At 40.1% G+C, this 23159-nt stretch overlaps 1 protein-coding gene across 5 annotated transcripts; it reads left to right on the forward strand.

Moving 5' to 3' along the window:
• The first annotated feature begins 405 nt into the window (after positions 1-405).
• On the forward strand, positions 406-20982 carry LOC131947837 (BTB/POZ domain-containing protein KCTD4). 5 transcript variants are annotated; one of them, XR_009387930.1, is made up of 7 exons: positions 406-651; positions 1069-1254; positions 5293-5395; positions 6451-6614; positions 14582-14687; positions 16348-19480; positions 19668-20982. XR_009387930.1 is itself a non-coding variant. In XM_059309183.1 (6 exons), exons 3-6 carry the CDS (start codon positions 5315-5317, stop codon positions 16537-16539), a joined length of 543 nt encoding a protein of 180 aa, XP_059165166.1. In that variant the 5' UTR covers positions 406-651; positions 1069-1254; positions 5293-5314; the 3' UTR covers positions 16540-20982. The 5 variants fall into 5 exon arrangements, 3 of the variants coding, with proteins under 3 accessions (XP_059165166.1, XP_059165168.1, XP_059165167.1); XR_009387931.1 differs by having other exon boundaries at positions 19745-20982; XM_059309183.1 differs by having other exon boundaries at positions 16348-20982.
• The last annotated feature ends 2177 nt before the right edge of the window (positions 20983-23159 follow it).

The following is a 23159-nucleotide window of genomic DNA, read 5'->3' on the forward strand; positions in this document are numbered from 1 at the left end:
CTGGTTTTATATTTTCCAACTTGATTCAGGTACCCAATAGAGCTGAGGCAGCTCACGGCAAACGTTGGGGACAAATTCCGATTCAATGTCCTTACCACTGGACCACGCCATTCCATGACATTAAGATTATAGTGTGTGCATGTATGCATGCGCTTGAATAAAAAAAACTGCACACCGCATACAATTAATTAAAGAGCACAAATAAAGTTTTAGTATCACATTGTGACAGCTGGGTGTGACAGGAAATATAATCCGCACCTTTTGTGTGACGTACACACCTGGGTCTAACAGATGTTGCAGTGGCGCACGAGACTACACACCGACACGGCGAGGGCGAGTGGAGAAATGTGACTCAGCCCCAGAGCTCAACATGGCGGTATCGATCCCTCGAGCCAGGGGCGGCGACACCGTGGGCTCGCGGTTGTGACGAGTACACGTCTGCTAGCCGTCGCTCCGTGACAGACACCCGACGTGTAATCGACAGCATCGATCGGACGATACGCCCTCGACGCTCGGTCGTAACTTGACGGTGAGTTGTTTAGTCTAGTCGACACGAGACGGAAACCTACGAGCACGCTTACACAGGAAAGGGACGGGAATTTTCTCTCGTCACAGGGGAGAGAGAACACACTCGACACGATTTAACTACAGGTACGCTAGTCCATCATGTGTGTGTGTGTGTGTTACCGTTAGGTTACAGGTATAAACAACCTAGGCTTAGGTTAGTGGTGGCTTATGATACGTGCTTATATTAGTGGCGTCTTCAACACGCAATGTTACAGTCACAGTGACATCAAGGTAGGTGGGAAAGTTCCTTCTGCCTCCTGGTGTGCTCGTCATATATATATATATATATATATATATATATATATATATATATATATATATATATATATATATATATATATATATATATATATATATATATGGGAGTATATATTTAATATAACTACACTTATTCAAAGTATTTTTATAACTTTTAGATTTTAGTTTAAAGCAAAAACATTCGTATATAGATCCAATAACACAAATATTACATTAGTTAAATTATCGCTTCACGTGTCGCAGGTAATACTTTGATCAAGTGTGAAATTAGTGTTTGTGTAATCAAGTTCTAAAAATAGAAGTGGGTCATCCGACCGCGACACACGATACAGCAACAAACAGAATTTGTGTCAACATTCTCCAAGGGCCGATTACTCTTCATCAACGCTTGGAGTGGTGCTAAACATTCTTGTGCTGTTTCCTAACTAGGTTAGTCATTGTTACGGGCCTTTGTTTACGTGCATTTGGACCTTAATTTTTGTGATAACCGAAGTTTATTCTGAAGGAATATTTGTTTTTATTCCAAGTTAATTTTCATTCAAATACTGATTTCAATGTAGTATTTCTCTGGCTTATTGACGTTAGCTTTTGGTAAGTCTATGCACAAATAATTTTAAGTACAATGTATTATTGCCATCTATGAAAAATGCTTTCAATTATTTGAATCCCTCAATTTAAAGATTATCGAGTATGGTCTTAAATAAGCTGAAGATGGCAATACAATACATGCACTAAATGGTATATCTAAAAACAATGTAAACTATGTAAACATGTAAACTATTTACTATATCTTTAATTATATTTAAGTATAGATCCGATTACCAATACCAAGAAAAATGACCAAATAAAAGATCTGGGTGGTGTTTTTTTAAACAACATATGGGGTCAGTATTATATTTTATTGATGAAGTTAAAGAAACGTTGAAACTATTTCTGGCTTATGATGAGAGAAAATTGTCTGTGAACATAAAGCTTTATAAAGATTGACTGTGAACATAAAGCTTTATAAAGATTGACTGTGAACATAAAGCTTTATAAAGATTGTCTGTGAACATAAAGCTTTATAAAGATTGACTGTGAACATAAAGCTTTATAAAGATTGTCTGTGAACATAAAGCTTTATAAAGATTGTCTGTGAACATAAAGCTTTATAAAGCCCCGTGATTGTGTCTGTGTGCAGATAGTATCTGTCTCTTTATGTCTGTTTTATAGTGGGGTGAAAGGTCATGCGATCAAAGGTTAGACATTGTGGTGGAAACTTTCCCTGTATGATATATATATATATATATACATACATACATACACATATATATATATATATATATATATATATATATATATATATATATATATATATATATATATATATATATATATACATGTATACATATATATATATGTATATGTGTCTGTTTCTGTGTGTCTGTTAGTTGATTATATGTGTGTATGCAATGTATAACTAGAAAGACACTTTTTGCAAACTTCAAATACAGTCATGTATTTAGTTTTACAAATTTCTGTTTTACAAATTTCCGTCTTAAATGTTGTGGCTCACGACAGATTAAAAAAAAAACATACATGACATGACAGACTTACATGTCATGACAGACATACATGTCATGACATGACAGACATACATGACATGACAGACATACATGACATGCACATGACATATCTATGACAGACCCATGCAGCATATAAAATCACCTGCACTGATTTCTCTGCATTGAGTGTGTATTTTGTTTTATAAAGAAAAACCGCAAGGGCCGAAGGTTAAGTCGATAGATCGATATTTTGTAATCAGTGAATGGTTTTTTCTGTGGTGTGGGGCGGGTGAGGACTGGGTTAAAATTGGTTCAAGGACGTTCAGAGTGCTAAACAAAATCATCACACATCATCACACATCATCAGACATCATCACACATCATCACACATCATCAGACATCATCACACATTAACACACATCATCACACATCATCACACATCATCAGACATCATCAGACATCATCACACATTAACACACATCATCACACATCATCACACATCATCACACATCATCAGACATCATCAGACATCATCAGACATCATCACACATCATCATACATCATCACACATCATCAGACATCATCACACATCATCAGACATCATCATACATCATCACACATCATCAGACATCATCACACACCATCACACATCATCAGACATCATCACACATCATCAGACATCATCAGACATCATCACACATCATCACACATCATCACACATCATCACACATCATCACACATCATCAGACATCATCACACATCATCAGACATCATCACACATCATCACACATCATCAGACATCATTACTCATCATCACACATCATCACACATCATCACACATCATCACACATCATTACTCATCATCACACATCATCACACATCATCACACATCATCACACATCATCACACATCATCAGACATCATCACACATCATCAGACATCATCAGACATCATCACACATCATCACACATCATCACACATCATCACACATCATCACACATCATCAGACATCATCACACATCAACACCCATCTTCCCAAATCATCACACGCCATCAAACATCAAACATCATCAAACGCCATCAAACATCATCACACATCATCACACGCCATCAAACATCATAATATCCGTGTCACGTAACATTTAGAAGTATTCTTAAGCACGTTTGTTGTCTATATGTGTCGTCTATGTATGATGTCTATGTATGCTTCTATATGTTGTCTATGTGTGTTGTCTATGTATGATGTCTATGTATGTTGTCTATGTGTGTTGTCTATGTATGATGTCTATGTGTGTTGTCTATGTATGTTGTCTATGTGTGTTGTCTATGTGTGATGTCTATATATGTTGTCTATGTATGTTGTCTATGTATGTTGTCTACGTGTGTTGTCTATGTTACACATAGAGATGTATGTCCCCCAAAAATTATTTGAAAATGTCCGACTGCGGCACGTGCAGCTTAGCAGAAGTGTGACGTCACAGCTAACGTGTTGTGAGCTTTAGCAGACGTACATTAACAGCTGGTACACTCGGTCACGTGACATTCCCTGCACCGTATCGATCTGATGCTCTCTCGACACGGTCGAGTGATTTCATAGCTGGTCATTGGGACAGCGAAAGTAGGTTAATTACTTAGGTGCACACTCAGTTATGTTAGTTTACATATCACGCTACTAATTGGCCTCTACTTAAGGTAATGTTGGTCGGTGGTTAGGGTTAGGGTTATTTGACTAAAGCTGTAAGGTCCACAACAATGATATTAAGACTAAAATAACTTTGTGACGCCTGCAAACTATTCGTCTACAACACACCCTACCATAAACTTCGTACCTTTGTCTAATGAAACCCGAAACGTACCAGTAACTGACATATGAGGCTACAGTGTATCTTATTAAAGTTAGCGTCAACAGATCGAAAGGACAGAAAAATTAAAGTTTTTTATAAGTCGATTCTACACTTGAATCAATGTCATATTGGACTGTAGCTCTCTTAATTAGAAAGCACACAATTGACCAGCGATTGAAGATTGATAACAGTAATAAACACATACGATACAGCTGCTATAATTAACGATCGTAATTTTATTTAATACCTAGAAGCAAGGGCACGATTTTTTTCGCTGATGTATCTGATATTTTGGTAACGTCTTTTTGAAAACTACAACCCTAAACCTATAAAAACCTAATCTCCCCCCCCCCCCCCACCCCAATGTTAGCTGAAGATTTAGCTGGACTGGTGCAAATGTTCGCGTGTTCCAATTGTCCAAAGATTTGAAAACTTTGACGACTTCACGTTTAGCAAGACAAGTAGGCCACCACCTGACACATGTTGAATTCATTGTCTTACAGTCACCCTCTCCCCCACCCCCCACCCAACACGTCTGCGGGGGGTAGGGTGGAACTTCATTATTCCCGTCCATCTAGTCGACCTATGGGTGTTTTATTGTACCAGCTGGGTGATGCTGGCTTTACACATTGTAATTGACCGAGTCGATCAACAAACAGATGCTCATCTAATTTAACAATTATTCTTTGCATTCATTGACTAGCCATTATTCAAGGAATTAGTGACAAGCAATTATTCTACAAATACATTGACAAGCCATTATTCAAGGAATTAGTGACAAGCAATTATTCAACAAATACATTGACAAGCCATTATTCAATGAGTACGTCGACCAAATGACAACTAGGGTGTTAACAGCTATTGGATGTTCTATCGTATTGGGAATACTTAACGTGCGTAGCTGTAATCATTGAACGATACTGAGTTAAAATCTTGTTTATGTTCAACCGTCCTGAAAAAGCTAGGTAAAACATTTCTGCTGACTTACTCCTCCTGACAACTAGCCTCCCCTGTTGCCATGACACTGACACTAGCCTCCATGTTGTCATGACACTGACTGCCACTACCTTTGTCACCAGCCCCAGTGCCCGGATGTAGTCAATGAGCCCCACAATCCACCATTTTTACTCATCTACTGACGTCATGTCTCGCGGCGGAGGAGGGGGAGGTGGCTCTGATAAGGTGAGTACTTTCTTCAGTACTACACAGGTACTACACAAGTACTTTCTTCTGTACTTCACAAGTACTTTCTTCAGTACTACATAAGTACTACAAAGTACTACAAAGTACTACACAAGTACTTTCTTCTGTACTACACAAGTACTTTCTCCAGTACTTCATAAGTACTTTCTTCAGTACTACACAAGTACTTCATAAGTACTTTCTTCAGTAGTACACAAGTACTTCACAAGTACTTTCTTCAGTACTTTCTTCTGTACTTCACAAGTACTTTCTTCTGTACTACACATGTACTTCACAAGTACTTTCTTCTTTACTACACAAGCACTTTCTTCTATACTACACAAGTACTTTCTTCTGTACTACACCAGTACTTTACAAGTATTTTCTTCAGTAGTACCCAAGTACTTTCTTCTGATCTTGAAGTCACGCTGCCACGATTTCAATATTATTTCTCTACGTGATCTCTATTGTTAACTGTAGATCTCTCATGTCGTATGTCAGTGTGATCTTCATGTCACTACGTGATCTCTAATGTCACGTCACTACGTGATCTCTAATGTCACGTCACAACGTGATGTCTAATATCACGTCACCACGTGATCTCTAATGCCACGGCACCACGTGATCTCTAATGTCACGTCACCACGTGATCTCTAATATCACGTCACTACGTGATCTCTAATGTCACGTCACCACGTGATCTCTAATGTCACGTAACTACGTGATCTCTAATGTCACGTTACCACGTGATCTCTAATGTCACGTTACCACGTGATCTCTAATGTCACGTCACCACGTGATCTCTAATGTCACGTCACCACGTGATCTCTAATATCACGTCACAACGTGATCTCTAATGTCACGTCGCTACGTGATCTCTAATGTCACGTCACCACGTGATGTCTAATGTCACGTCACCACGTGATCTCTAATGTCACGTCACCACGTGATGTCTAATATCACGTCACCACGTGATGTCTAATATCACGTCACCACGTGATCTCTAATGTCACGTCACCACGTGATCTCTAATGTCATGCACCACGTGACGTCAGCAGGTGATGAGGCTGAATGTGGGCGGGACCTTCTACACGACGACCAAGCCCACCCTCCAGGCGGTGCCCGGGACCTTCTTACACCAGATCTCGACTGGTGCCCAGTACTGCCCCAGAGATGACCGCGGCTATTACGTCATAGACCGGGACGGACACGCCTTCAGGTAATGACTCCATGTGTTGAGTGGCAGCTTTAGAAATGTCATACCTGACATCATGTCAGTCCATCCACACTGTCGTAGCGTGGACTATTTGTAATGTTTTGTTAATGGTATCGATTGAAGGAACTCTATACAGCTTAGTGTCTGCACATAATTCAAGTAATTTTAAAACGCTATACAAAGTGTGATGTGAACAATTATCTATTTAAATAACGAGAGCGAATGGTACATGTAAAGCTAACTACGTGTTGACTTATTGTATAAGGGGGATAATCTGGTAGCATTTTGATTGTTGATCAATTAACTCTAGGTGGTAGGTGGGCAAACACTTATTCGGTACACTAAAGATAAAAAAAAAAAGTAAACATTCTTCTTTAGACCTTGCAATATATTGGGCAGACCAAGTAGAGTTGTTCTGTTTCTTAACCTCGGTCATATGTCTAAACTGTAGTTATTTCGTCTGTTGTATTGAGGACGGTCCTTGTAATGTTGGTGGTGTCGTTGACTGTTGTATTGAGGACCGTCACTTGTAATGTTGGTGGTGTTGTTGACTGTTGTATTGAGGACCGTCACTTGTAATGTTGGTGGTGTCGTTGACTGTTGTATTGAGGACCGTCACTTGTAATGTTGGTGGTGTTGTTGTATTGAGGACCGTCACTTGTAATGTTGGTGGTGTTGTTGACTGTTGTATTGAGGACCGTCACTTGTAATGTTGATGGTGTCGTTGACTGTTGTATTGAGGACCGTCACTTGTAATGTTGGTGGTGTTGTTCACTGTTGTATTGAGGACCATCACTTGTAATGTTGGTGGTGTTGTTGACTGTTGTATTGAGCACCATCACTTGTAATGTTGGTGGTGTTGTTGACTGTTGTATTGAGGACCGTCCTTGTAATGTTGATGGTGTTGTTGTATTGAGGACCGTCACTTGTAATGTTGGTGGTGTTGTTGACTGTTGTATTGAGGACCGTCACTTGTAATGTTGGTGGTGTTGTTGACTGTTGTATTGAGGACCGTCCTTGTAATGTTGATGGTGTTGTTGTATTGAGGACCGTCACTTGTAATGTTGGTGGTGTTGTTGACTGTTGTATTGAGGACCGTCCTTGTAATGTTGGTGGTGTTGTTGACTGTTGTATTGAGGACCGTCACTTGTAATGTTGGTGGTGTTGTTGACTGTTGTATTGAGGACCGTCCTTGTAATGTTGATGGTGTTGTTGTATTGAGGACCGTCACTTGTAATGTTGGTGGTGTTGTTGACTGTTGTATTGAGGACCGTCCTTGTAATGTTGGTGGTGTTGTTGACTGTTGTATTGAGGACCGTCACTTGTAATGTTGGTGGTGTTGTTGACTGTTGTATTGAGGACCGTCCTTGTAATGTTGGTGGTGTTGTTGTATTGAGGACCGTCACTTGTAATGTTGGTGATGTTGTTGACTGTTGTATTGAGGACCGTCCTTGTAATGTTGGTGGTGTTGTTGTATTGAGGACCGTCACTTGTAATGTTGATGGTGTTGTTGACTGTTGTATTGAGGACCGTCACTTGTAATGTTGGTGGTGTTGTTGACTGTTGTATTGAGGACCGTCCTTGTAATGTTGGTGGTGTTGTTGTATTGAGGACCGTCACTTGTAATGTTGGTGGTGTTGTTGACTGTTGTATTGAGGACCGTCCTTGTAATGTTGGTGGTGTTGTTGCATTGAGGACCGTCCTTGTAATGTTGGTGGTGTGGTTGTATTGAGGACCGTCACTTGTAATGTTGGTGGTGTGGTTGTATTGAGGACCGTCACTTGTAATGTTGGTGGTGTGGTTGTATTGAGGACCGTCACTTGTAATGTTGGTGGTGTTGTTGACTGTTGTATTGAGGACCGTCACTTGTAATGTTGGTGGTGTTGTTGTATTGAGGACCGTCCTTGTAATGTTGGTGGTGTTGTTGTATTGAGGACCGTCACTTGTAATGTTGATGGTGTTGTTGTATTGAGGACCGTCACTTGTAATGTTGGTGGTGTTGTTGACTGTTGTATTGAGGACCGTCACTTGTAATGTTGGTGGTGTTGTTGACTGTTGTATTGAGGACCGTCACTTGTAATGTTGGTGGTGTTGTTGTATTGAGGACCGTCACTTGTAATGTTGGTGGTGTTGTTGTATTGAGGACCGTCACTTGTAATGTTGGTGGTGTTGTTGTATTGAGGACCGTCACTTGTAATGTTGGTGGTGTTGTTGTATTGAGGACCGTCACTTGTAATGTTGGTGGTGTTGTTGACTGTTGTATTGAGGACCGTCACTTGTAATGTTGGTGGTGTTGTTGACTGTTGTATTGAGGACCGTCCTTGTAATGTTGGTGGTGTTGTTGACTGTTGTATTGAGGACAGTCCTTGTAATGTTGATGGTGTTGTTGACTGTTGTATTGAGGACAGTCCTTGTAATGTTGGTGGTGTTGTTGACTGTTGTATTGAGGACAGTCCTTGTAATGTTGGTGGTGTTGTTGACTGTTGTATTGAGGACAGTCCTTGTAATGTTGGTGGTGTTGTTGACTGTTGTATTGAGGACCGTCACTTGTAATGTTGGTGGTGTTGTTGACTGTTGTATTGAGGACCGTCCTTGTTATGTTGGTGGTGTTGTTGACTGTTGTATTAAGGACCGTCCTTGTAATGTTGGTGGTGTTGTTGTATTGAGGACAGTCCTTGTAATGTTGATGGTGTTGTTGACTGTTGTATTGAGGACCGTCACTTGTAATGTTGATGGTGTTGTTGACTGTTGTATTGAGGACAGTCCTTGTAATGTTGGTGGTGTTGTTGACTGTTGTATTGAGGACCGTCACTTGTAATGTTGGTGGTGTTGTTGACTGTTGTATTGAGGACCGTCCTTGTAATGTTGGTGGTGTTGTTGACTGTTGTATTAAGGACCGTCCTTGTAATGTTGATGGTGTTGTTGACTGTTGTATTGAGGACCGTCACTTGTAATGTTGGTGGTGTTGTTGACTGTTGTATTGAGGACCGTCACTTGTAATGTTGGTGGTGTTGTTGACTGTTGTTTTGAGGACCGTCACTTGTAATGTTGATGGTGTTGTTGACTGTTGTATTGAGGACCGTCACTTGTAATGTTGGTGGTGTTGTTGACTGTTGTATTGAGGACCGTCACTTGTAATGTTGGTGGTGTTGTTGACTGTTGTATTGAGGACCGTCACTTGTAATGTTGATGGTGTTGTTGACTGTTGTATTGAGGACCGTCACTTGTAATGTTGGTGGTGTTGTTGACTGTTGTATTGAGGACCGTCACTTGTAATGTTGATGGTGTTGTTGACTGTTGTATTGAGGACCGTCACTTGTAATGTTGGTGGTGTTGTTGACTGTTGTATTGAGGACCGTCACTTGTAATGTTGATGGTGTTGTTGACTGTTGTATTGAGGACCGTCACTTGTAATGTTGGTGGTGTTGTTGACTGTTGTATTGAGGACCGTCACTTGTAATGTTGATGGTGTTGTTGACTGTTGTATTGAGGACCGTCACTTGTAATGTTGGTGGTGTTGTTGACTGTTGTATTGAGGACCGTCACTTGTAATGTTGGTGGTGTTGTTGACTGTTGTATTAAGGACCGTCCTTGTAATGTTGGTGGTGTTGTTGTATTGAGGACAGTCCTTGTAATGTTGATGGTGTTGTTGACTGTTGTATTGAGGACCGTCACTTGTAATGTTGATGGTGTTGTTGACTGTTGTATTGAGGACAGTCCTTGTAATGTTGGTGGTGTTGTTGACTGTTGTATTGAGGACCGTCACTTGTAATGTTGGTGGTGTTGTTGACTGTTGTATTGAGGACCGTCCTTGTAATGTTGGTGGTGTTGTTGACTGTTGTATTAAGGACCGTCCTTGTAATGTTGATGGTGTTGTTGACTGTTGTATTGAGGACCGTCACTTGTAATGTTGGTGGTGTTGTTGACTGTTGTATTGAGGACCGTCACTTGTAATGTTGGTGGTGTTGTTGACTGTTGTATTGAGGACCGTCACTTGTAATGTTGATGGTGTTGTTGACTGTTGTATTGAGGACCGTCACTTGTAATGTTGGTGGTGTTGTTGACTGTTGTATTGAGGACCGTCACTTGTAATGTTGGTGGTGTTGTTGACTGTTGTATTGAGGACCGTCACTTGTAATGTTGATGGTGTTGTTGACTGTTGTATTGAGGACCGTCACTTGTAATGTTGGTGGTGTTGTTGACTGTTGTATTGAGGACCGTCACTTGTAATGTTGATGGTGTTGTTGACTGTTGTATTGAGGACCGTCACTTGTAATGTTGGTGGTGTTGTTGACTGTTGTATTGAGGACCGTCACTTGTAATGTTGATGGTGTTGTTGACTGTTGTATTGAGGACCGTCACTTGTAATGTTGGTTGTGTTGTTGACTGTTGTATTGAGGACCGTCACTTGTAATGTTGGTGGTGTTGTTGACTGTTGTATTGAGGACCATCCTTGTAATGTTGATGGTGTTGTTGTATTGAGGGCCGTCACTTGTAATGTTGGTGGTGTGGTTGTATTGAGGACCGTCACTTGTAATGTTGGTGGTGTTGTTGACTGTTGTATTGAGGGCCGTCACTTGTAATGTTGGTGGTGTGGTTGTATTGAGGACCGTCACTTGTAATGTTGGTGGTGTTGTTGACTGTTGTATTGAGGACCGTCCTTGTAATGTTGGTGGTGTTGTTGACTGTTGTATTGAGGACCGTCACTTGTAATGTTGGTGGTGTTGTTGACTGTTGTATTGAGGACCGTCACTTGTAATGTTGGTGGTGTGGTTGTATTGAGGACCGTCACTTGTAATGTTGGTGGTGTGGTTGTATTGAGGACCGTCACTTGTAATGTTGGTGGTGTTGTTGACTGTTGTATTGAGGACCATCACTTGTAATGTTGGTGGTGTGGTTGTATTGAGGACCGTCATTTGTAATGTTGGTGGTGTGGTTGTATTGAGGACCGTCACTTGTAATGTTGGTGGTGTGGTTGTATTGAGGACCGTCATTTGTAATGTTGGTGGTGTTGTTGACTGTTGTATTGAGGACCATCCTTGTAATGTTGATGGTGTTGTTGACTGTTGTATTGAGGACCGTCACTTGTAATGTTGGTGGTGTGGTTGTATTGAGGACCGTCCTTGTAATGTTGATGGTGTTGTTGACTGTTGTATTGAGGACCATCACTTGTAATGTTGGTGGTGTTGTTGACTGTTGTATTGAGGACCGTTTCTTGTAATGTTGGTGGTGTGGTTGTATTGAGGACCGTCACTTGTAATGTTGGTGGTGTTGTTGACTGTTGTATTGAGGACCGTCCTTGTAATGTTGATGGTGTTGTTGACTGTTGTATTGAGGACCGTCACTTGTAATGTTGATGGTGTTGTTGACTGTTGTATTGAGGACCGTCCTTGTAATGTTGGTGGTGTTGTTGACTGTTGTATTGAGGACCGTCACTTGTAATGTTGGTGGTGTGGTTGTATTGAGGACCGTCACTTGTAATGTTGGTGGTGTGGTTGTATTGAGGACCGTCACTTGTAATGTTGGTGGTGTGGTTGTATTGAGGACCGTCACTTGTAATGTTGGTGGTGTGGTTGTATTGAGGACCGTCATTTGTAATGTTGGTGGTGTTGTTGACTGTTGTATTGAGGACCATCCTTGTAATGTTGATGGTGTTGTTGTATTGAGGGCCGTCACTTGTAATGTTGGTGGTGTGGTTGTATTGAGGACCGTCACTTGTAATGTTGGTGGTGTTGTTGACTGTTGTATTGAGGACCGTCACTTGTAATGTTGGTGGTGTGGTTGTATTGAGGACCGTCACTTTTAATGTTGGTGGTGTTGTTGACTGTTGTATTGAGGACCGTCACTTGTAATGTTGGTGGTGTTGTTGACTGCTGTATTGAGGACCGTCCTTGTAATGTTGGTGGTGTTGTTGACTGTTGTATTGAGGACAGTCCTTGTAATGTTGGTGGTGTTGTTGACTGTTGTATTGAGGACCATCACTTGTAATGTTGGTGGTGTTGTTGTATTGAGGACCGTCACTTGTAATGTTGGTGGTGTTGTTGTATTGAGGACCGTCACTTGTAATGTTGGTGGTGTTGTTGACTGTTGTATTGAGGACCGTCACTTGTAATGTTGATGGTGTTGTTGTATTGAGGGCCGTCACTTGTAATGTTGGTGGTGTGGTTGTATTGAGGACCGTCACTTGTAATGTTGGAGTGTTGTTGACTGTTGGATTAAGGACCGTCCTTGTAATGTTGGTGGTGTTGTTGACTGTTGTAATGAGGACCGTCACTTGTAATGTTGGTGGTGTTGTTGTATTGAGGACCGTCACTTGTAATGTTGATGGTGTTGTTGACTGTTGTATTGAGGACCGTCACTTGTAATGTTGGTGGTGTTGTTGACTGTTGTATTAAGGACCGTCCTTGTAATGTTGATGGTGTTGTTGACTGTTGTAATGAGGACCGTCACTTGTAATGTTGGTGGTGTTGTTGTATTGAGGACCGTCACTTGTAATGTTAATGGTGTTGTTGACTGTTGTATTGAGGACCGTCACTTGTAATGTTGGTGGTGTTGTTGTATTGAGGACCGTCCTTGTAATGTTGGTGGTGTTGTTGACTGTTGTAATGAGGACCGTCACTTGTAATGTTGGTGGTGTTGTTGTATTGAGGACCGTCACTTGTAATGTTGGTGATGTTGTTGACTGTTGTATTGAGGACCGTCACTTGTAATGTTGGTGGTGTGGTTGTATTGAGGACCGTCACTTGTAATGTTGGTGGTGTTGTTGACTGTTGTATTAAGGACCGTCACTTGTAATGTTGATGGTGTTGTTGACTGTTGTATTGAGGACCGTCACTTGTAATGTTGGTGGTGTGGTTGTATTGAGGACCGTCACTTGTAATGTTGGTGGTGTTGTTGACTGTTGTATTGAGGACCGTCACTTGTAATGTTGGTGGTGTTGTTGACTGTTGTATTGAGGATCATCACTTGTAATGTTGGTGGTGTTGTTGACTGTTGTATTGAGGACCATCACTTGTATTGTTGGTGGTGTGGTTGTATTGAGGACCGTCACTTGTAATGTTGGTGGTGTGGTTGTATTGAGGACCGTCACTTGTAATGTTGGTGGTGTTGTTGACTGTTGTATTGAGGACCGTCACTTGTAATGTTGGTGGTGTTGTTGACTGTTGTATTGAGGATCATCACTTGTAATGTTGGTGGTGTTGTTGACTGTTGTATTGAGGATCATCACTTGTAATGTTGGTGGTGTTGTTGACTGTTGTATTGAGGACCGTCCTTGTAATGTTGATGGTGTTGTTGTATTGAGGACCGTCCTTGTAATGTTGGTGGTGTTGTTGACTGTTGTATTGAGGATCATCACTTGTAATGTTGGTGGTGTTGTTGACTGTTGTATTGAGGACCGTCCTTGTAATGTTGGTGGTGTTGTTGACTGTTGTATTAAGGACCGTCCTTGTAATGTTGATGGTGTTGTTGACTGTTGTATTGAAGACAGTCCTTGTAATGTTGGTGGTGTTGTTGACTGTTGTATTGAGGACCGTCACTTGTAATGTTGGTGGTGTTGTTGACTGTTGTAATGAGGACCGTCCTTGTAATGTTGGTGGTGTTGTTGACTGTTGTATTGAGGACCGTTATTGTAATGTTGGTGGTGTGGTTGTATTGAGGACCGTCACTTGTAATGTTGGTGGTGTGGTTGTATTGAGGACCGTCACTTGTAATGTTGATGGCGTTGTTGACTGTTGTATTAAGGACCGTCCTTGTAATGTTGATGGTATTGTTGACTGTTGTATTGAGGACCGTCCTTGTAATGTTGGTGGTGTTGTTGACTGTTGTATTAAGGACCGTCCTTGTAATGTTGATGGTATTGTTGACTGTTGTATTGAGGACCGTCCTTGTAATGTTGGTGGTGTTGTTGACTGTTGTATTGAGGACCGTCCTTGTAATGTTGATGGCGGTCATAAAACTGTGTGTTGCAGGTATGTCCTGAACTTTTTGAGAACCTCCAAGTTGATCGTGCCTATGGGATACAGGGAGCTCGACATTCTCAGGGAAGAGGGGGAGTTCTACGGTTTGGAGAAACTGGTAAGTTGGGGGGGGGGGGGTGGTGAGTGAGGGGGTGGGGGAGTTCTACGGTTTGGAGAAACTGATGAGTTGGGGGGGGGGGGGTGGTGACTGAGGGGGTGGGGGAGTTCTACGGTTTGGAGAAACTGGTGAGTTGGGGGGGTGGTGAGTGAGGGGGTGGGGGAGTTCTACGGTTTGGAGAAACTGGTGAGTTGAAGGTGGAAGGTGTGGGTGTGGGGTGATGAATGAGCTAGTGAAGGGGGGTAAGAGGAAATTGTGTTGGGGTGGGGTGGTGAATGGGATGGCCTTTAGTGTGTGAAGTGGGCGCGTTAGATTTAGCCTGTTAGGTTTAGCCTGTTAGGTTTAGCCTGTTAGGTTTAGCCTATTAGGTTTAGCCTATTAGGTTTAGCCTGTTAGGTTTAGCCTGTTAGGTTTAGCCTGTTAGTGTTAACCTGTTAGGTTTAGCCTGTTAGGTTTAGCCTTTTAGGTTTAGCCTGTTACGTTTAGCCTGTTAGGTTCAGCCTATTAGTGTTAGCCTGTTAGGTTTAGCCTGTTAGGTTTAGCCTGTTAGTGTTAGCCTGTTAGGTTTAGCCTGTTAGTGTTAGCCTGTTAGGTTTAGCCTGTTAGGTTTAGCCTGTTAGTGTTAGCCTGTTAGGTTTAGCCTGTTAGGTTTAGCCTGTTAGGTTTAGCCTGTTAGTGTTAGCCTGTTAGGTTTAGCCTGTTAGATTTAGCCTGTTAGTGTTTGCCTGTTAGGTTTAGCCTGTTAGGTTTAGCCTGTTAGGTTTAGCCTGTTAGGTTTAGCCTGTTAGGTTTAGCCCGTTAGTGTTAGCCTGTTAGTGTTAGCCTGTTAGGTTTAGCCTGTTAGGTTTAGCCTGTTAGGCTAGGAAAGATTTCTGTCAGACGTAAACCCCCTGGCTCATCTGGACGTGTGTCATTAATGTCATCTGGACGTGTGTCATTAATGTCATCTGGACGTGTGTCATTAATGTCATCTGGACGTGTGTCATTAATGTCATCTGGACGTGTGTCATTAATGTCATCTTGACATGTGTCATTAATGTCATCTGGACGTGTGTCATTAATGTCATCTGGACGTGTGTCATTAATGTCATCTGGACGTGTGTCATTAATGTCATCTTGACATGTGTCATTAATGTCATCTGGACGTGTGTCATTAATGTCATCTGGACGTGTGTCATTAATGTCATCTGGACGTGTGTCATTAATGTCATCTTGACATGTGTCATTAATGTCATCTGGACGTGTGTCATTAATGTCATCTGGACGTGTGTCATTAATGTCATCTGGATGTGTGTCATTAATGTCATCCAAGTGTTGGATCTAGTTTGATCAAACTTTTAAAACTTCATTATGAGTAAGCTCTGGAAAAAAACCCGGGAAAAAACAAGTTTTAAATAATGAGCCCTATTAGTAAATGAAGGATCAATGATTATATGGCCGATAAATATGTTAGTTTACGAATTTTTAGAACTCCACTAAAGGTTATTTTTTTAAGATTGCCGCCGTTGCCATGGCAACCATATTTTCAAAAGAGTCCCTGATGCTTGCAAATATGTTCCTTTAAGTACCCTTAGATATACACAAATAAATAAATAAAACATATCTTTTCTTTGGCCTTGTTAAACCCCTGTGTGACCTTGACCTCTTGACCTGTGTGCAGGTGGCCGCCATTGACAGTATTATTGACCTGAAGAAGAGAAAGGCCAGGGCCAGACGATGGAACGGCGCGGCCAAACGACTGAGTGCCAGTGTGGGGGAAAACCTCAATAACCTGCCCGAGGACGACGGGGATGATCTCGACTTCTTCGAGGACAGCTGGATTGGTGGCACGGCCAGCTGTCTGCCCCATTAGACGGCCAGCTGTCTGCCCCATTAGACGGCCAGCTGTCTGCCCCATTAGACGGCCAGCTGTCTGCCCCATTAGACGGCCAGCTGTCTGCCCCATTAGACGGCCAGCTGTCTGCCCCATTAGTGCTAGACGGCCAGCTGTCTGCCCCATTAGACGGCCAGCTGTCTGCCCCATTAGCGCTGGACGGCCAGCTGTCTGCCCCATTAGACGGCCAGCTGTCTGCCCCATTAGCGCTGGACGGCCAGCTGTCTGCCCCATTAGTGCTAGACGGCCAGCTGTCTGCCCCATTAGTGCTAGACGGCCAGCTGTCTGCCCCATTAGACGGCCAGCTGTCTGCCCCATTAGACGGTCAGCTGTCTGCCCCATTAGCGCTGGACGGCCAGCTGTCTGCCCCATTAGACGGCCAGCTGTCTGCCCCATTAGACGGCCAGCTGTCTGCCCCATTAGACGGCCAGCTGTCTGCCCCATTGGATGGCCAGCTGTCTGCCCCATTAGTGCTGGACGGCCAGCTGTCTGCCCCATTAGTGCTGGACGGCCAGCTGTCTGCCCCATTAGTGCTGGACGGCCAGCTGTCTGCCCCATTAGACGGCCAGCTGTCTGCCCCATTAGACGGCCAGCTGTCTGCCCCATTAGACGGCCAGCTGTCTGCCCCATTAGACGGCCAGCTGTCTGCCCCATTAGTGCTGACGGCCAGCTGTCTGCCCCATTAGTGCTGGACACTCGTCACTCATCACTTGAGTGAACACTCCGTGGAAATACATCACTCAGCTTTTGAGTCTATCATACGACCAGTATCTGAACCACCACTATGATGTGTGAATGTGGACCCCATCAGTTAGAGACACCAAACTGTTGATTTGTTTCTCTTATATTGTGAGGTACCTTCTGGAAATATTTTTAAACTGTCTCCACTAGAATGAAATTTTCAAAAGAGTTTAATTTTTAGGACTCCAAATTTAGATTACAACAGAGGTTGCTCCATGTATACAAGTGTTCCAAAACAAAAGTTTCAACGTGCTCTAAAAATAAACCTGAAAAACTTGGCCCACCTGTATATAAAAGGCTGTGACTCAACTTACTTCGAGGGAAGTAATGCCGTAAACCCTGGATACTTCGTATTTCAAAAGATGGCTAGAAATTGATCTGGCAAGCACCAGCATCTCTACTTGGTATTTCGACCAACTGGCTAAGTGTTAAATGCTGGTGTTTGCCACACTTCCACATTCACCACCAGGGTGTGGGTGTCAACAAATCAGCAGACAGTCTTACAACCACCGACCAGCAGGTTCGAACCTTCCAGGCTACCCACTCCACCCCTGCAATACTGTCCAACCTTTTGGTCAGCCAATCAACTCCCAATTAATGTGTTCCAAAGACTTGATTACTGGTCATTTAATTATGATATTTGAAATGTACTTTATTTTTAAACATTTACATTTGATTTTACATCCATGTTGAATACACTTTTTTTTACTGCTGTGCTGTGAGGTCAGGGTAAGGGATTTCCCTTTGACCTATTATTGTACTGTGGGATTTCCCAATAACCTGTTGTATTACTGTGGGGATTCCCAATAAACTACTATTGTATTGTAGGATTCCCCTATCATTGCATTGATTATATTTCAGTTGCATTGAATGATTACACTTTAAGCCTGTAAACAACAAAAAAATTATTTCTGGATATGGGATGGAATCTCTGAGGGCTGGTTTAGCTTGGTGTATTTGCTTCTGATCTTTGATATTATTGCTATAACTAATGTTATTGCTATAACTAATGTTATTGCTATAACTAATGTTATTGCTATAACTAATGTTATTGCTATAACTAATTTTATTGCTATAACTAATGTTATTGCTGTAGCTGTACATTCCTATTGTTGCTGTGTTGTTATAATTTAGAAATATTTGAAGAGTGTTTGATGGGCCAGATTGAAACGGTTCAAGTCTCCATATGACGACATATTCCTGTTTGGTCCTGACTTCAATGTGTTGTTTATATGCTACTCATGACCCGTATGTTAAAGCTCAATGATCTGATACCTTGGTGTGAGTCGCTGGATACTTTAATGAGAATCTTTAATCTCTTGCTCAGTCTAATTCTAGCCAGGCAAACTTGGTAACATTTAGAGAATTCCTGCCCCAGACACTCCAATCAATACATTTTTCTCAGGTATTTTTCTTTATGATGCATGACTACATTTATACACAGCCCAGATGGGAAATTGAAATCTAATTATAATTTGATTAGATTATTTTAATTATAAAACAATAGAGAAAGTTGTATTTTAAGAATTCCCTTGATTGCCAGATAAATGATCAAATATTTGGCCAGATGATGGTGTATGTACTTGCTCACAATGTAATCAGCTCTTTCAAGTGTGTGTGTCAATTGATGAGAGTTTGGCCAACTTTCAAGTGTGTGTGTCAATTGATGAGAGTTTGGCCAACTGTCAAGTGTGTGTGTCAATTGATGAGAGTTTGGCCAACTGTCAAGTGTGTGTGTCAATTGATGAGAGTTTGGCCAACTATCAAGCAATTCTTTAAGTCTATGCTGTAATGGCATAAGTGTTTTGTGCAAACAATTTATTAAATGTTGTATAAAAAAATTAAACATACACACAGAGAAATAGAACATTTTTAAAAATGGTAGGTTCACATTGACTGCTGCTTTTTGTAAACATTGTATGACCTAAGAACACAATTTTCCCACTATTCTCCAGTTTATCTAAGTTGTATAACAAGTTTGTGTGTGTTTTTGTAATACTAAATAAATCTTTGTACATCAGAAAGCTAAACTCGATAGCTTTCTAAAAGCTTCTAGATCTACATTTTTTGAAACACATTTGCAAATTACAAGTTAATTAAAAAGTTAGCACTAATGATAAACACATACTTGATCACCAAAAGATCACTTACAATCATTTTAGTCAACTAAAATATGTAGGTCACCTAGTGAGACTAAAATATGTAGGTCAGCTAGTGATACTAAATATGTAGGTCAGCTAATGAAACTAAAATATGTAGGTCAGCTAGTGACACTAAAATATGTAGGTCAGCTAGTGATACTAAATATGTAGGTCAGCTAATGAAACTAAAATATGTAGGTCAGCTAGTGAGACTAAAATATGTAGGTCAGCTAGTGAGACTTAAAAATGTATGTCAGTGAAACTAAAATATGTAGGTCAGCTATTGAAACTAAAATATGTAGGTCAGCTAGTGAGACTTAAAAATGTATGTCAGTGAAACTAAAATATGTAGGTCAGCTATTGAAACTAAAACATGTAGGTCAGCTATTGAAACTAAAATATGTAGGTCAGCTATTGAAACTAAAATATGTAGGTCAGCTATTGAAACTAAAATATGTAGGTCAGCTATTGAAACTAAAACATGTAGGTCAGCTATTGAAACTAAAACATGTAGGTCAGCTATTGAAACTAAAACATGTAGGTCAGCTATTGAAACTAAAATATGTAGGTCAGCTAGTGAGACTAAAATATGTAGGTCAGCTAGTGAGACTTAAAAATGTATGTCAGTGAAACTAAAATATGTAGGTCAGCTATTGAAACTAAAACATGTAGGTCAGCTATTGAAACTAAAATATGTAGGTCAGCTATTGAAACTAAAATATGTAGGTCAGCTATTGAAACAAAAATATGTAGGTCAGCTATTGAAACTAAAATATGTAGGTCAACTAGTGAAATTAGTTACTTCCACTTTCTGTGTTGAGTACATTCAAAGTGAATGGTTCTCTCACTAGCTCATGTGGATCTTGTCCATAGCTGGGATCTGTAGCTGGGATCTGTAGCTGGGATCTGTAGCTGGGATCTCTAGCTGGGACTTCTAGCTATGATTTCAAGCTGGAACCTTTATTTGTATTGTAATTAGTCATATAAATCACATAAAGAATGTGTGTTTAACTAATATACAAATCTATAAATAACATCTGTATGAAACTTCTATGTATGCTGTTGACCATTTAAAAATATTTCTCCATTCATATAAAGTATATGTATAAGTATAAGTATATAAAGTATAAACCTAGCATTAATGTATAAGGGTACAACCATAAATGTAAAATTAATTTATAAGGGTACCACCATTAACCCAGTAACCATAGCAACTGTATATTGTCCTGATTTGTATAAAACATGTCTATATGTCCGTATCATGTCTTGGAGAGATCACATGTCACATAACATTATACGTTGCAAGATTTGTAATTTAGTTTTACTCTAAGAGTTACTATCACCTGTAATTAATTGAACAATTACCTGAGGCTCTTTAAGCTTCTTGAACCTTCCATATTGTCTAGTTGAACATTTGACTAGGCTAGTATTGACACTGATTTGATACGTGTTATTTTTAATATTACATAATATATTTTTTTAATATTATATTTATAAAACAAAACTAGTGAGTGTTGTTTTGACAAACTGTTTTATCAAATGATTAGGATTAATCATTAGAATCATGATGTTTTATGATGTTTTATAATTATTGCAGCTGTTAGTTACATTAATTTACCCTGTCAAGAGATTAAGATGACAATCTGAAAACATCTCATTATTTAATAATTAACTAATTAATGTTCACATGGATATTCAACCAATTCAGTTATCAAATTAAACATTTTACTTTCTTCATATGCTGATGGTAAAAATGTGACTATCTGCTGATGAGGCAATTATCATGTGCTTAGAGCAAATAAAAGATTGTTGCTTAAAATTGTGTCCATAAAAATATTGTGAAAAATTTTGAAAATAGTTGCTTCCAACCCTTTTATTTTGTTCTTAGAAATGTATTTAAGGCATTTTAAATATTGCTTTAAATGTTTATATTTTTAAATACAAGTATTGGTTTTGGGCATTTTAATCAATATTTTAAATTCACTATAATTATAATTTTGCATTAATTTTCTTGTTGAAATAAATATTAGTGAAAGAATTTAAAACAAATGTATAAAAATGGATTCTGAAGACATTATATTATTTAAAATTTGTCCAGTTTTAAGAAATGAAGATTTTCTATGAGACCAATAAAAGTAAATGCCGGGTATTTTGGTTTGTAAAACACCAACCTTTAATTAAAATACTATTTTCAAATTAATTAAGCCTTAAAACTGTAACCATGACAACTAATTTGTTTATAACATTGTACTGGGAGAGGGGAGACCATTGTTAACTTCTACCATTTTATTTTTGTTTACATGATTTCCATAAAATATTCATCAAGTAATTATTTTAATTAATTAAGCCACAACCACATGTAGACATCAAGAAAAAAACATGTTTTAAAAATATTTTTTTAAGTTAACAATGTATAAAAACTCCTGAAACTGTTGAGATACCTAATAATGTGAATAACATTTTTTTTTCCAAGTTAATATTTTTATTTACTCTACAAAATATGTGTAACATAATCTTTCTACAAAAAAAATATTTACCATGAATTGTGTTCGTCTGAAGAACATTTTAATCTCACTTTTTTTCTCCCATTTTTAGCTTTTGCATTCAATAACTGTTATTTTCATATTGCGATGAACTAGCATTACTTTAGTGAGAACACTATTATTTTGTCCATTAAAATTTATTGTTAATGATCTATCAATACATTCCAGTTCAAATTTGAACATTTTTTCCTAAATTGAAAATGGAATCAGAAATATATTTTGTAAACATTTTTTGGATACACCGTAACCTTCTGCCATCTGATTGCTGCTTTATATCATCCATGTTTGTTGTTTGTGATCTGCTAATGGCTTCAATAATTAGAAAGACCACATCAGGAATAAAGTAGCCCTTGAATTGAAACAAAATCCATGCAATAATTGATTTCTATAGTGAATCTAAGGAGTAAAGACAAGCACCAAAATAGAGTAGAGGCTAGCACTAGCACCCAATAGAGTAGAGGCTAGCACTAGCACCCAACAGAGTAGAGGCTAGCATACAATAGAGTAGAGGCTATCACCCAACAAAGTAGAGGCTATCACCCAACAAAGTAGAGGCTAGCACCCAATAAAGTAGAGGCTAGCACCCAACAGAGTAGAGGCTAGCATACAATAGAGTAGAGGCTATCACCCAACAAAGTAGAGGCTAGCACCCAACAAAGTAGAGGCTAGCACCCAATAGAGTAGAGGCTAGCACCCAATAGAGTTGAGGCTAGCACCCAACAAAGTAGAGGCTATCACCCAACAAAGTAGAGGCTAGCACCCAATAAAGTAGAGGCTAGCACCCAACAGAGTAGAGGCTAGCATACAATAGAGTAGAGGCTATCACCCAACAAAGTAGAGGCTAGCACCCAACAAAGTAGAGGCTAGCACCCAATAGAGTAGAGGCTAGCACCCAATAGAGTTGAGGCTAGCACCCAACAAAGTAGAGGCTAGCACCCAATAGAGTAGTGGCTAGCACCCAATAAAGTAGAGGCTAGCACCCAATAGAGTAGAGGCTAGCACCCAATAGAGTAGAGGCTAGCACCCAATAGAGTAGAGGCTAGCACCCAATAGAGTAGAGGCTAGCACCCAATAAAGTAGAGGCTAGCACCCAATAAAGTAGAGGCTAGCACCCAATAAAGTAGAGGCTAGCACCCAATAGAGTAGAGGCTAGCACCCAATAGAGTAGAGGCTA

This window comes from Physella acuta, unplaced genomic scaffold, assembly GCF_028476545.2.
Source record: "Physella acuta isolate Inbredline_101_S28 unplaced genomic scaffold, ASM2847654v3 ptg000608l, whole genome shotgun sequence".
Lineage (NCBI taxonomy): Eukaryota > Metazoa > Mollusca > Gastropoda > Physidae > Physella > Physella acuta.

What these genes read in the sequence shown, in the direction of transcription:
- LOC131947837 (XM_059309183.1), top strand. Translation starts at nt 5,315, where the DNA reads ATGAGCCCCACAATCCACCATTTTTACTCATCTACTGACGTCATGTCT. An exon ending in GGGGAGGTGGCTCTGATAAG is followed by an intron (nt 5,396 to 6,450) that starts GTGAGTACTTTC and finishes ACGTGACGTCAG; the next exon opens with CAGGTGATGAGGCTGAATGT. An exon ending in CGGGACGGACACGCCTTCAG is followed by an intron (nt 6,615 to 14,581) that starts GTAATGACTCCA and finishes TGTGTGTTGCAG; the next exon opens with GTATGTCCTGAACTTTTTGA.